At 44.0% G+C, this 15103-nt stretch overlaps 1 protein-coding gene across 1 annotated transcript in view; it reads left to right on the top strand.

The window, feature by feature from the left end:
• cica (capicua transcriptional repressor a) overlaps positions 1-14703 on the top strand; it is a 48975-nt gene extending 34272 nt beyond the window's left edge. Inside the window, exons 14-22 of the mRNA XM_083926109.1 lie at positions 1117-1277; positions 2311-2554; positions 3935-4220; positions 5766-5875; positions 7387-7529; positions 8222-8373; positions 9288-9422; positions 9504-9629; positions 11432-14703. Coding sequence (XP_083782235.1) covers positions 1117-1277; positions 2311-2554; positions 3935-4220; positions 5766-5875; positions 7387-7529; positions 8222-8373; positions 9288-9422; positions 9504-9629; positions 11432-11703 — 1629 coding nt within the window. The 3' untranslated portion in view covers positions 11704-14703. The remainder of the gene's footprint in view (positions 1-1116; positions 1278-2310; positions 2555-3934; positions 4221-5765; positions 5876-7386; positions 7530-8221; positions 8374-9287; positions 9423-9503; positions 9630-11431) is intronic.
• The last annotated feature ends 400 nt before the right edge of the window (positions 14704-15103 follow it).

The following is a 15103-nucleotide window of genomic DNA, read 5'->3' as shown; positions in this document are numbered from 1 at the left end:
TAAACCCATAGGTGTGCGTTTAGTTTGAAACGCGACTTGTCCGTAGGATAAACTGGACAGTATGACACTTTCCGCTCTCATGTCAGCCAATTCAAAAACGGTCCTCAGCAGCTGCCAATCACAGCAGGGGGTGGGTACCTGTCCTCATCCTCCTCTCCCGGTCCAGTCAGTGTAACCCCTGTGGGGGGCAGCGGTCTGGTCACTAGCCTAGTTCAAAATTTTTAAGGCCCTCATTCAGACCGCCTATGTAAACCTATAGGTGTGCGTTTAGTTTGAAACGTGACTTGTCGGTAGGATAAACTGGACAGTACGACACTTTCGGCTCTCATGTCAGCCATTCAAAAGAAGAATAATTCCTGTTATTTATCCCGCAAGGGAAATTGTTATTATTATATGTTATTATTCATGTTACAAACACACAGGCTCGAAATACACACATGCACAAACAGGACCTATATACATGCAATAGATGGAGAGATGTCAGAGCGAGGGGGCAGCCAATGATTGCAGTTGGGGGTTCAGTGCCTTGCTCAACCTCTGCAGTGCCCAGGAGATGAACTGGCACTTCTCCAGCCACCAGTCCACGCTCCATTCATGGTTCACACATGTACTTGAACCAGCGACCTTACGGTTCCCAGCCGAGTCACCTATGATCTGAGCTGCTGACTTTAACTTTGGCTCGATCTAATTGTTAGTCAGACTTTAGGTCGATGTCTGAAGTGATTTTTCAGCTGCCATTTGAGTAAAACAAGCATTTTAATGGAGATCTCCGGAGCTTCCAAAGCTTCTAATGATCATTTCTTTCACCTTTTCACTCATCAATTAATCAAACCAAAGTAATTAAATGAGATATCAAATTTAAATAATAGCTTCTCGCAGCCTAACTGCTGTGCTGCGTATTATTCAGAAGGCAGCAGTTAGAAAATAAAGGGCCAGAATTGTCTTGAAGACCACATTTATATTCTGTTTTATACGTTTGTCTCCCTGGATACAGACCAAATAAATGATGAACTGTCAGACGTGTGTTCTCTAAAGAAGAAGAAATAAGAAGATTTATGTTCAGATCAGTTGGTCAGAGTCAGAAAACCCTCGTGTTGATGTGTTTCCCCTCCAAAGATTATCCAGATCGCTCCCATGCCTGTGGTCCAGACCAACGTTCACCCCGGCGGCGCAGCAGCGGTGCATCCTGGGAGCCCCTTTCCTGTTTCCATGGCGACGGTGATGGCTCCCGGTGCCGCGCCCCCACAGACCGTTCTTCTGACCTCTCCACCCACCAGGTCACTTGACACCTGAGAGACACGACTCATACTCACTTTTATTGTCCTCAGTTTATAGGAAATTTGCCTAATTCTTTATTTAAAAAAAGCCCAAAATGAACCGGTTCCATCTTCTGAAATGTGTTTTTTATTTATGTGTTTTTTATTTTTTACATTATAGCAGTTTAAAGTCAGCTGGTGCTTTGGAAAAGTGTGATAGGTGTTTTAAACTATTTTCATGCAATTTTTAGACCAAACAATCAATTTATCAAAAGAGTAATTGTCAGAATAATCGATAATAATCATTTAAATAATTGTAATGAATTGTTTATACAGCCCTAAACTTAAACACATTGTGCTTTAAATATTAAAAGAGATGCACAGGAGTTTTTAAAAAACAGAAACCCATGTAAACTCGACACACAAAAATAAAAGAAAAAAGTTTATATATAAACAAGTTAAATCAGGATGAGAGATCTAAGCTCATAGCAATTCAATTTGCATATTTTTGTATTTAAAAAAAATGCCCAAAATGAACCGGTTCCATCTTCTGAAATGTGTTTTTTATTTTTGTTTTTCGTTAAAACAAAAAAAAATATTATCTTTAGGTTTTATTTATAGCTGTTTGGGAAAAGTGTGATATGTATTTTTCATTATTTTCAGGCAATTTTTAGACCAAACAATCAATTTATCAAAAGAGTAATTGTCGGAATAATCAATAATATTCATTTAATTAATAATATTAATAATAATTGTTTATATAAGCTTAAACACAATGTGCTTTCCAGATTAAAAGAGATTTTTAAACCCATGTAAACTCATGTAATATGGAGGTGCAGGTACAAAATAAAAGAAAAATGTATATTAATATATAAACAAGTTAAATCAGGATGAGAGAAATAAGCTCATAGCAATTTAAAGTAAAGAAAATATAAACACACATGTAAGGAAAAAAATTGCTAAATTTAAATGTCAATAAAAGAAGAAACTCTTGAATTTAAAGTTTAATAGTTTGAATAATTAAAAATACACTCATCCCTCTTCTGTCCTTTAGGATCACCTATGTCCAGTCTGGCCCAGGAGTTACCACGGCAACGCCCCAACAGGCCACCCCCGCTCCAGGCCCCGCGTATCTCCCACCATCCCTGGCAACCCTGGGCTTCACCGCCATCGCCCCGGCCGGGCAAACCCTGGTTCAGCCCAACGTTGGTCCACCGCCACCGTTGGCTCCAGTCCCGCCCCTGAGCTGTCAATCACAGACCCCTCCGGCTCAGAGCTCTGCAGCCGCTGGTCGTCAGGTAAAGATGATGGAGCTAATTAATGCTGCCATGTAGAGGCGTGTGGTCATGGAGGAAGTTGATATTGATATTATTATTATACTGTATAGTTGAGCTATTCTTTCAGTAGAAATGTACAGATTTAATTTCCTTATGTCACAAAATGTACATGTTTTAACGGCGCTGCATGAACGAATGAAGCCTCATGAAAGGCGATAAAGTCACATTTTAAAGTTTTTATTTAAATGCAGGAGCGCGCGCATCAGCGGGTCTAAAGATGCTACATGGAGCAATTATGGTATCGATGAGTCATCACTGGTATCGATCTATTATCACTGCATTACTTTTAAAACACCAGAAGAAGAAGAAGTTATTGCAAATAAAAACAAATCATAATCACGATTCATGTGGTCAATACTGAGATCAGGGTTATTTAACTACTTTAATATTTTTCACTGACTTTGGAAACATTTGGAAGCATTTATCAAACTTTAAAAAATATATACTTTTCTTTTAACAGTGGATTTTCTTGACCTTAAAAAGTAGTAGTAAGTAGTAAAATGTTAAAAAAGAGATAAATTAATATAATAAATACCACATAGTAAATATATATAAATATATAAAAATTTAACAGTGGATTTTCTTGAGTTTAAAAAGTACTGAACTGCAAAACTACTTTAAAAAAATGTTAAAAAAAGAGATAAATCAATACAACAACTACCACATAATAAATAAATTTATATATATATAACTATAAATTTTTTTATAGTAGATTCTCTTGAGTTTAAAATGTATACAACTAAAAAACTATTTTTTTTAAATGTTGAAAAAGAGACAAATCAATATAACAACTACCACATAATAAATATACATATAAAAATGTAACAGTGGATTTTCTTGAGTTTAAAATGTATTAAACTGCAAAACTAGTTTAAAAAAAATGTTAAAAAAAGAGATAAATCAACATAATAAATAAATATATATATATATAAATATAAACAATTTATAGTAGATTCTCTTGAGTTTAAAATGTATACAACTGCAAAACTAGTTTAAAAAAATGTTAAAAAAGAGATAAATCAATATAATAAATACCACATAATAAATAAATATATATATAAATATAAATATAAAAAAAATGTAACAGTGGATTTTCTTTAGCTTAGAGGTTATCTTAGAACTTTTTTTTTTTTAAAACGTTAAAAAATAGATAAATCAATATAATAAATACCACATAATTCATATAAATATAAATTGAGATAAAGAATCTAAAAATAATGCATTATAATTAAATCAACCATGGGTGCGGTGCGTTGGTTAATCCAATGTGACGCTCTACACTAAAATGAGAGCATTGTTGTTTGGAGACACCGAAGATAACACAAATCTCTCCTCCATCAGGTACTTACTGCCATCTACCCTGCACCTACCGTCTCCGTGACGACGGTGCCGCACGCGGCGTCCGCTCCAGCCCAGGACGTGATGAACCCTTCCTCTCCACTGGCGGCGGGGGTGCACGGTTCAGCGGCGGCGACCCCTCAGTCGAACGTGGCAGAGGAGGTGGAGCTGAAGGTGGAGGTGAAGAGGGAGAGCACGCAGGATGGATCGACTGAGGACGGGGGGCAGGCGTGGTCCAGCTGCGCCGTCAACTCCTCGTTGCCCACCTGCACCTTTAATCTCACAGCAGGTAAAGATTTCCTAGTGTTTGGTGTGTTTCTCTGCAGAGATGTTCTGCTAATCTCAAGTTATTATGTAGTTTAGTGTGGAACCTTGTCTTAGGGCGCACTCACACTGTCCGTCCGTACCGCGCCCCGTGCTTTAGGGTACTTGTCCCCCCCTCCCTCTCCCCCCGTGGCCCAGGTCCATTTGTACTCACACTACCTGGGCCTCGGCGAATGCTTCTTGCTGTCTATACGTCATCACGCCGTAACACGCCACACTCATTGATTGACGTCATCGCGATGCGTGGCTTTGTTTCCAAATTTTGTAACGGCCAACTGCTCGTGGCCCCGGTCACTGGCAGCCCCCTCGCTCTAACAACTCTCCATTAGTTGCATGTATATAGGTCCTGTGTGTGTGTGTGTGTGTGTGAGAGAGAGTGTGTGTGTGTGTGTGTGTGTGTGTGTGTGTGTGTGTGTGTGTGTGTGTGTGTGTGTGTGTGTGTGTGTGTGTGTGTGTGTGTGTGTGTGTGTGTGTGTGTGTGTGTGTGTGTGTGTGTGTGTGTGTGTGTGTGTGTGTGTGTGTGTGTGTGTGTGTGTGTGTGTGTGTGTGTGTGTGTGTGTCTGTGTGTCTGTGTGTGTGTAAAATGAAACAAAATAGAGTGAAAATTGAATTTCCCCATTGCGGGACGAATAAAGGAATTCCTGGTTCCAGGTTTTTGGTTTTAATGTTTGTAGATGTTGAAAGTAGTTCAAAGTTAATTTTGTCCCAATTGTAGTCTCTAAATCTATATAAATCTTAATATCTTGCTTTTTTTGAACTCTATATTTTAACCTGATAAAGGATTTTAGTCTTCAGACGTCTGGATCTCCAGTTATCAGAGAAACATGCTGAGCTTGCAGTCCCTCCAGGACATCTTCGTCCACAGGAGAAACACTGATTTTTAACGGGAAAAACTGCTTTGTTCAGTGTTTTAACCAGTTTTAATCGCCTGGTTGGTTTGTTTGTTTTGGAAAAGAGGAGACCTCTGCGTTAAAAACCTCCTGAACAGTGACCACTGAAGGCATCCTGACCAGGAGAAGCTTTAGTGGTGTAGACAACAGCTCCTGTGATCCCGCAACAGCTCCCATGATCCCGCAACAGCTCCCATGATCCCGCAACAGCTCCCATGATCCCGCTACAGCTCCCATGATCCCGCAACAGCTCCCGTGATCCCGCAACAGCTCCCATGATCCCGCAACAGCTCCCATGATCCCGCAACAGCTCCCATGATCCCGCAACAGCTCCCATGATCCTGCAACAGCTCCCATGATCCCGCGCGACTTCACAGCGTCACCAAACTGCGTCTTTTGTCATTGATTTATCGAGAGAACCCTAGTGACAGAAAATGAAGTTTAAGGCGTGAAAAGAGGTCATGTTGTTGCAGAATCAGTCTGTTTTTCACATTCAAATCTTGCAGTGAAGCTAATTGCGCAAGCCCGAGACACACGCTGTAATACAGTGGAAAACAAAGTGAGATAAATGAGGTTAGATAAAGTGTTTTTACACCAAAGTCTGATTTGATGTGTTCCAGTTAAAAAAGAGGAGGACATCTGTCTGCAAATCAAAGAAGAAAACCTCAGAGATGGACACAGCAGAGAGAAGCAAAGCGAGACGGACGCAGAGGACAACAGCAGCAAAGAGGTGAGAAAATATACATCAAACCACACACACACACACAAGTATGCATCAGTGTCGCTTCTCTCTTTAAACCACACGCTTTTTTAGAGGCACATTTAAACCGCTTGAGCTCAGATTCTGTTTTGTCTCTAAGACTAAAACAGAATTTTGCAAATGCACAACTTTGCAGTAAAAGACCACAATGTATTCTCCTTCTTGTTGCACACCTTTATTTACTTTCATCGGGTGGTTTTCAACAGAAAACCCGACCGTTCAGACATTGTGAACGTTAAAGGGATAGTTCGGGGGCAGCAGCTTTAGCAGGGGACCCCAAACTTCCCTTTCCCGGGCCACATTAACCAGCTCTAACTGGGGGATCCTGAGGCGTTCCCAGGCCAGTGTGGAGATCTAATCTCTCCACCTGGTCCTGGGTCTTCCCCGAGGCCTCCTCCCAGCTGGACATGCCTGGAACACCTCCCTAGGGAGGCGCCCAGGGTTCATCCTTACTAGATGATCCTGAACCACCTCAACTGGCTCCTTTCAACGCAAAGGAGCAGCGGCTCTACTCCGAGTTCCTCACGGATGCTGAACTTCTCCCCCTCTCTCTAAGGGAGACTCCAGCCCCCCTCCTGAGGAAACACATTTCGGCCGCTTGTACCTGCGACCTCGTTCTTTCGTTCATGTCTGAAGTGTGGTTGTACGAGGTATTTTAATGTTACCTACAGTAGATGGCGGGCGACACGCCCCCAATTTAGGGAAACAGACATCAGGACAGACAGAGAAGCTAAACAATGTACGGCTGTGGACGGCAACAGCAGCTAAATGTATTTTAGCTGCCTAAAAACAATATAATTTAAAGTGTAAGCTATATAATAATATTTTCATCACTTTGCCTTCCTGTCAGACAGCCCTGTTTAAGTTTAAGGTGACAAAAAAAGTAATTTCACAACATAGAACACAGGAGATGTTGCTTAAGTAGGTTATTGTGTGACCTTCTTCTATTAAAAGGGTTAGGAACTAACAAACAAACAAATCTGATGCAGGATCAGCAACTCCAGTGTTAGAAATACAACTGTACTGGGTCTCTGGAGTCTAGTAGCTTTGGTAAATGATAAAAGGACTAGTTTACACAAACATTCACACACTGATGGCAGAGTATGAATGCTCCACCTACTCATCAGGATCTAATCTAACCTCATCCACACACTGATGGGACAGCCTTCAGGAGCAACCTGGGGTTCAGTATCTTGCCCAAGGACAACATGACATGCAGACTAGAGGAGCTGGGGATCAAACCACCAAACACCTTTGAAGAGAGAGAGAGATAACGCTCAATAAAGTTTGTTTAGCTGCCAGCGTCCACAGCAGGACATTGCTTAGCTCTCCACGTCTGCACTCCTGTCTGTCCCCCATCTACAGTAGGTGACACACTGACTCTTAGTGAACCACATTAGTTTGTTGAACGGCCGGGCTGTGACGGGACTCCTGTCTCACTCGTCCTTTTCTCAACCATCTCTCTCTCGCTCTCTTCCCAGGCTGGACCTCGCACCCCTCCTCCACCACCCTCAGGTTTGGACCCCCCTCCCCCTCCTCCCGCGGAAAGAGAGCCCCCCTCTTCCTCAAAAAAGACCAAGTTCAGACCCCCACCGCTCAAAAAGTCACCCGACTCTCTCGAAAGGTAAGTGGGACGATAGCGGCATGAGTCATTAGCTCCACGTTAGTCCTTTTGATTGAATCAGATATATGTGCGTGGGTTTGCAGACTTTGTAAAATGACATGGGTCGAGTACCCGTAAAACGAGGAATTAAAGTTAAATGTAAGACTTTAAGTCCAGTCTCGTCTTTTGCCGCAGGGCTTTTGTCACCGTCCAGAGCTGATGAGACTTAAGCTACGGCTCCTCTTTAATCAGCGCCAAAGCAAAATAAAGGAAGTCTGCCTGGTCCTTCTGGTGGTCGTAAGAAAATGTTCTCTCCGTTTTAACAGTTTACATTTTCTCAAGCTGACAGAGCTCGTAAAACAGTAGCTTATCTTCTGTGATTGGAGCGTGAAGCAGCTTGAAGATGAGATCCAGCGCCCTTCACAGGACTCCATCTGTCCACTTTGTTTAACACTGATTCTCACACGTTGTGCTCTGCTTTTAGTTTCTGACCAAAACCTCATAGTTCATGAAATGACGGTGGAAACTCTCCGTTTAGTGAATGTGAGTGGGCAGAGTTTCTAGTCTTTATTTAGACAGTAGGAGAGCGGTGGGGAAGCCACAGAGACGAGAAAGCCCTCAGGCAGGAGGAATGTGCAATCATCCCTTGATATTTTAACCACCGGATCGCTGGACTGGGGCCCCGACGTGACCGCTGTGCTCTCTGTGTGCAGGGTCTTGTCGGAGACGTACTTTGAGGAGCGTTTTGCTGAGCTTCCAGAGTTTAACCCGGAGGAGGTCCTCCCTTCGCCCACGCTGCAGAGTCTGGCCACCTCACCCAGAGCCATCCTGGGAAGCTACCGCAGGAAGAGAAGGAACTCCACCGGTGAGAGGCACAGAGAGACACACTTAACTTAAAGACACACAGACTCATTTGATGAGTCATCAAACATTCAAACCTGTTTTACAGGTAGAGAAGAGAAGAGACAGGGATTTAGATGTAAAAAGATATTCTAATGTTGTCTTTTTTAAATATATGTGGCGTATATCAGGAGATGAATGACCATTTAACACAGGGACAGAGGTGTTAGACACGGGAAAGTGTATTTTTATTTCACTGGGACTCGGTTGGTTGGATATTGTCTCTGTCATGAACGGTACGGGGATCACACAAAGACACGGACACCGAATAAAAGTACAAACAAAAGTTTAAGATAAGCGACGATAAAACACGTAAAATACTACAGTGTAACAGGTAACTAGGGACGAGACGGTCGAGGGAAAACAGGAACACGGCAACGACGGACGATCAGGGAAACCGACGAGGAAACAGGAACACGGGAAACTACGGAGAAAAACAAAAGACAGGCAACGATTAATATATTTACGGACGGGGAGCGTGAAAACCACAAACGAGAAGGAACGCCAATCCGCGGGGAATAGTTTACCAAGGGAAGGATAACTACGGTCCGGCGCTACATGCCTGTCGACTCAGGGTTTAAGTAGTCCACAGGTGATCAGTGTAACAGGCTGCAGCTTGGGGGGACACGCCTACCGCACCTAGATGACAAGACACAAGAGGGAGACACAAGCAGGGAAAGACAGACAGAGGGTACTGACAGAACCGACTCTTGACAGTCTCATTACATTTCTACACCTTCTTCGTTTTTCTCCACATTTCATCCCTCCCTACCCCTCTGCCTTCCTTTCTTTCTACGTCTCCCCCCTTCCCCTCTGTACTCCGTTATCCTCCTTTTCCCTCAATTTTTCCCGTCTTCATCCTTCGCTTCGTGTCTCTAGAGCTGGAGCTGACGGCAGAAGACCCCAGCTCCCCGAGGAGGAAGACCCATCGTCTCTCCAGCTGCAGCTCGGAGCCCAACACCCCCAAGAGCGCCGCCAAGTGTGAGGGAGAGATCTTCACCTTCGACAGAGCAGGTGCGACGCGTGCATCGGCTGCAGGAGAACGGCTGCGGAAGGTGCATGGGAAGTGACGCAGTGTTCTTCTCGTTCAAACAGGTACGGAAGGAGAGGATCTTCTCGGAGATTTGGACCGGGTCCCCTACTCGTCTCTGCGTAGAACTCTGGATCAGCGCCGGGCCCTGGTCATGCAGCTGTTTCAGGAACACGGCTTCTTTCCCTCAGGTAAGCTGTCACGCAACGATAAGCGTCAGCGGCAGTTTGAAAATGGCCCATAGGTACGGATATGTCACGATATGAGATTAGAACGATTATACTCAGAGGAAATATCACAGTTATTATTCTTCTTATTATTTGTTTTAGTTCAGTTTGGACCTGACATCTTGAACATATCTGGGACATTTTTCACATTAAATGTTTTAACTGACATATAATAAAAAGTATATAAAAAAATAAAATATAACAAAAAGAACATTCATTCATTCATCTTCAACCTCTTGTCCCTGTCGGCGTCACGGGTGGCTGGAGCCGATCCCAGCTGACATCGGGCATGAGGCGGGTTACACCCTGGACAGGACGCCAGTCTATCACAGGACACATAGAGACGAACAGAGACAGACAACCATTCACACCTACAGGCAAATTTAGGTTTAGGAAGTAGCAGCTAGCATCTTTTTTTTCACAACGCACTTCTGCCATGACCCGCCCCCGCTGAATTTTGATTGGTTGACGCGTGTGTGTGTGTGACAATTGCTGATACACGCCTAGTCTCTTACGTGACTCAGATAAATAACAGCCCGGGCTATTATTTGATATTTTACGGTATGTGTGTTAATAATTTCACACATAAGGCGCTCCAGAGTATAAGTCGCACCCGCGGCCAAACTATGAAAAAAACTGCGATTTATAATCCGAAAACTACGGTACTCCAGCTGGTTTGAAACTGTTTTGGTCCAGCTTAGTAAACGGTAATCTGTTATTTTTAACTTTGACTTGAGCACAAAGGGGTGGATAATTATCTTGTTGGACCCTTTGAAGTCACTTTCAGACGCCACGCTTTGCAAACAGAATATCCGTCTTCTACAGAAACTCCCTGCCCATTTTGTAGATATATCCAAAACGCTCCCACGCGGCCGACTTAAGGAGCTTTTTTTGTCGGATATAAAGCTGGAATGTCAGTTCCCTCTGACATTTTTACAGCTCTTCTTCTCAACGCTTCAAAGAGTCACGATGACTCACGCTTAAAACAAACCAGCACAGATGCACGTTATGTGACTTGCCAGAGGAGATTTCACCTCACGTACTTACTGTACTTACTTACTTTTCTCCCTTTTTTCCCTCCTTGGGTTGTTTTTACTTCACTGATTGAATGTCAGGTGGATACTGTTTTAGCTGTTTCAAAAAACATAAAACTGGGCAACGACTGAATCATTGTTATCAGTATGTGATGCATACAGTACATGCAATCAGTAGGAATTGCATCCTGGAATAATACCATACAGGATATATTGTTGGTCATGAAAGCTGGGTCATGACCGAAAGAACGAGGTCACAGATACAAGCGGCCGAAATGTGTTTCCTCAGGAGGGGGGCTGGAGTCTCCCTTAGAGAGAGGGGGAGAAGTTCAGCATCCGTGAGGAACTCGGAGTAGAGCCGCTGCTGCTTTGCATTGAAAGGAGCCAGTTGAGGTGGTTCAGGATCATCTAGTAAGGATGAACCCTGGGCGCCTCCCTAGGGAGGTGTTCCAGGCACGTCCAGCTGGGAGGAGGCCTCGGGGAAGACCCAGGACCAGGTGGAGAGATTAGCTCTCCACACTGGCCTGGGAACGCCTCGGGATCCCCCAGTTAGAGCTGCTTAATGTGGCCCGGGAAAGGGAAGTTTGGGGTCCCCTGCTAAAGCTGCTGCCCCCGCGACCCGACCCCGGATAAGCAGATGAAAATGAGATGAGATGAGATGAGGATATATTGTAATACTTGACATCATAGTTCCCTGTTTTCACTCCTCCCTCTTTCTCTCTTCCTCTGCAGCTCAGGCCACCGCTGCCTTCCAGGCGCGCTACTCAGACACCTTCCCCACCAAGGTGTGTCTGCAGCTGAAGATCCGCGAAGTCCGTCAGAAGATCATGCAAACGGCCACGCCCGGGACCCTCGAGCCGGGAGTGTTGGCAGGGTTAGCCGAAGCCAACCCCGCCCCGTCCAACAGCTCCTCTTTCAATCAATCAGCCCGGGAGGACGGAGGGGCGGAGCAGCAGGGAGACAAAGGCCGGAGCCCAGAGGAGCCGAAGAGCGAAGGATCATAAGCCGGAGGGGATGACAAAGTGGAAAAACCAAGGAAAATAAGAAGAGAGAGAATGTTCTTGTATGTGTTGAGCCAGTACTGTGGATGGCTCCAGTGGGATCCACTCTGCTGGCGCTAATCTCCACCAGACCTGGGCAGAAAAACATTTGAACATGGTCACAGATGTTCAGACTACTCGAGGTGCGCTTGATTCGTCTAATCAGACTTTCAACAAAATTTGAAAAAAGCCTCAAAAGTGGACGAATCACTTGCAAGTCCCGATTAGTCGAGTGCTTCTTGTAGTATCGTTTTCCCGTTTTTTTTTCTCCAAGTATCCAGAATATTTTCAGTTTGCCCAGGTCTGCCCTCAGCACATTTGTACAGTAGTTTGTAGTTTGACACACAAACTCTGTGGCACACATTCACTAGCTCTCTGGCACACACACACAGACACACACACGCACACACACACACACACAAACCCTGGTGCATATGTAATCTTCAGCATGCACAAGATCCCACATCAATACACATGCATACACACACAGACATACACACACACACACGGACATACACCCTTACCAAATCAGACTGTTACTCTTGGTTGGCAGTCCCCAGGAGCAGCCACCAAGGACCATGACACACAAAGGCACTTTGTCACTTATCGTGCAGATGCAGTTTGCTGTTGCCAGCCAGCCCTCAGATGCCATTGACTTGACCTCCTTCTCGCCCTTCCACTCCTCAGCACAGTGGTTGGGACACAAACACAACCCCAACGACCTCCACTGATATTTCACAGCCCCTCGATGCTGCAAGACAGACAGCACACACACATACACACATACAGTACATGCACACACAAACACACACACACACACGCAGTGCATGGACACATCTGTGCAGTGTGAGCGCTCGTACACAAACATAGTCAACCCTGGTCTGACCAAGCCATTGGCCTGCACAGTTTTTAGTGATTGTAGTGAGAAGAGAAACTGAAAGCATGAAGCATCTTATTCGCTCCTGAAAAACAAGAAAAGGAAGGCAGGAGTTGGGATGTAGTGTGACCAATCTTTGCACCTTCAGTTGTTGCCATTATGAAAGACTGAGTCCTCATTGGCGGGAGCTGATTATATATGTCTGTATGTCTGTCGGGGTCCCCTCCCCGAAACCTGTGTGAACAGGCACCGTAAAGAGATTATGTAAAGAGACAATTGGTTGTGAGGCTTTGAAGAATCAACGTTACGTTTCAAAACTGACCGGCTCCCGACAGAGAGCGCCGCGACGAGGCGGAAGAAACCCGGACGACGCTCATTCGATGGAGGATTTCATATTCCAACTATAGGAAGACAGATAATAATAGTGGATAAGGACAACGTGACAAGCTCGCCAACAGAGAGAGGAAGTAGAATTTTAACCAAACTTCTCTGAATCTCCCAGTGGATATAATGTCGCTTTCTCTCGTTATCGTTGCCGTGGAAATAACCCGTTTTACCGTGGCCTGTTTTTCTCTCGTGGCTCTATTGTGTTTCTTCTCCGACATAAAAAAAGAAAAAATCACAACAAAAAAACAAACAAACTCTGGACAAAGAAGGGGACAAAATCAATCAGTCTGTGCCCCCAACCCACACTTTTAATTGTACCCGGGGGCGGTTCTCTCACCCCCCCCACCCCCCCTCTCCCCCATTCCCTCCTCTTCGATTTCTCGCCAGACACAGAAGTGGGGGAGCAGGGGGCGTTTGTCGTTTTGTAAAAACGTTGAAATCAGGTGTTTGCACAATTTGTGCGGCCCTTCTTGCCGCAAGTTAAATCAGGAAAGTATTGTTTTTAGAGATTGTTTTAGTAGAAAACAAATAATAACCTTGTTCCGTGTGTTATCAACCACCTTATTCCTCCTCTTGTCCTCCCTGCTTTTCCCCTTCTTTCTCCTCCCTTCTTCAGCTCCCTCCCTCGACCCCTCAAGTGTTGTTAGAAAGTGCCCTTAAGCACTGGTCCCGGGTCAAGCGCTATGTAGCTCAGGATGGTTCTGGTTAGGGTTAGTTCAGGGAAAGCAGATCCTAGACCAGCCCTGGAGGGCAGTCTCTGGAGCCCTCCCCTCTTCCCTCTCTTCTCGACACTTTATCCTTTCCCGTCAAATGGTGCAATAGGACATTTTATTTTTTTTAAATGGGTGGGTTGTTTTGTTTTTCGGGGGGAAGGCTCTGTGCCATAGATATTAAACCTAGTGCAGTCAGTCAGTGCGAGGAATAAGCTGTTGTGATACTGTCTTTAACTATGGTATAAAACAAAAGAAAAAAGAATCACACGATTATTGTTATTGTTGAAGAGATAGAGAGTATAACTTACTAAAAGTCAAAGACAATTTTTGAATAGCACTTTTTGGCTCTTTGCTTCCTCGGTGAAGAGTGGGGGTAGTTATTATTATGGGTATCTCTTTTATTTCTCTGTATACAGTTGGATGTGTGAAAAAAATATATATACCGTTATTTCCATATATGTGCATTTAGGTCTGTGTTTTTGGGTGTGTGTGTGTGTGTTTTGGCACATGCAGGTAGTGTGTAAACACGACCAACCTCTTGTTCTTTCTCCGCACAGGGACATTATCAATACTATATTTTTCACTGTATTCTACATTCTATATTCTTCTCTAGAGACAGTATTTTTATAGTCACCACGACTATTTTGTCCACCATCTTGACTGTTATCAAACCCAGTTGATATATATGAAATATATATTCAGGATATACGATATATAAACATGAATACACACAGGTAATAGAGGACTATCAATCCACATCTCTTCGGGGTTAGGGCTGTAAAAAGTGTCCATCTGCCTGCATGTGCAATCACATGCGCGCGTGCACACACCCACACAGACATTTGTGCATACACACACATGTATGCGTGTACACTGTATGATTGTGCTTAAAAATAAACTGTCCTTACTTTGGAGAAGGAATTTTAGAATGAGCGAGGTGAGTGTTATCTCATAAGCAGGCATGTTGACCATGTGCAATATTTCTAAACAACAACAACAAAACTAAATATTGAAAATATTAAAGATCTAACACAATGTTTTATGTCTGAGTTTATTTCACACCCTCGATTTGATCTTGTGTTTTGAGCCTTCCACACACAGCAGGTGTGAAATGACTCCGATACTCTGATTTATTGCATTCTCTACTTTGACTATGCTCTTTCTAAAATGGCGGTAGAGACGAGAGAGCAAAGCTGATGCAAATGAACCTTCACTTGAACAGGATCGACTGATGCAGCCACCTTAACCCACCAGGTCAAGTGTCTCAAATCCCCGGTACACACAGTCTGTACTTTCCCAGCTGGCCTTTAGCAAGCAGTGCTTATTGGATTAGAGAAGCCTTTCAGATTCCGGTCATATTGGGTGAGAGGTGGGTTGAGGTGAGGGG

This window comes from Echiichthys vipera (genome assembly GCF_963691815.1).
Source record: "Echiichthys vipera genome assembly, chromosome: 13".
NCBI lineage: Eukaryota > Metazoa > Chordata > Actinopteri > Perciformes > Trachinidae > Echiichthys > Echiichthys vipera.
The sequence above is the reverse complement of the archived record's forward strand: the minus strand, read 5'-3'. Positions and strand labels throughout refer to the sequence as shown.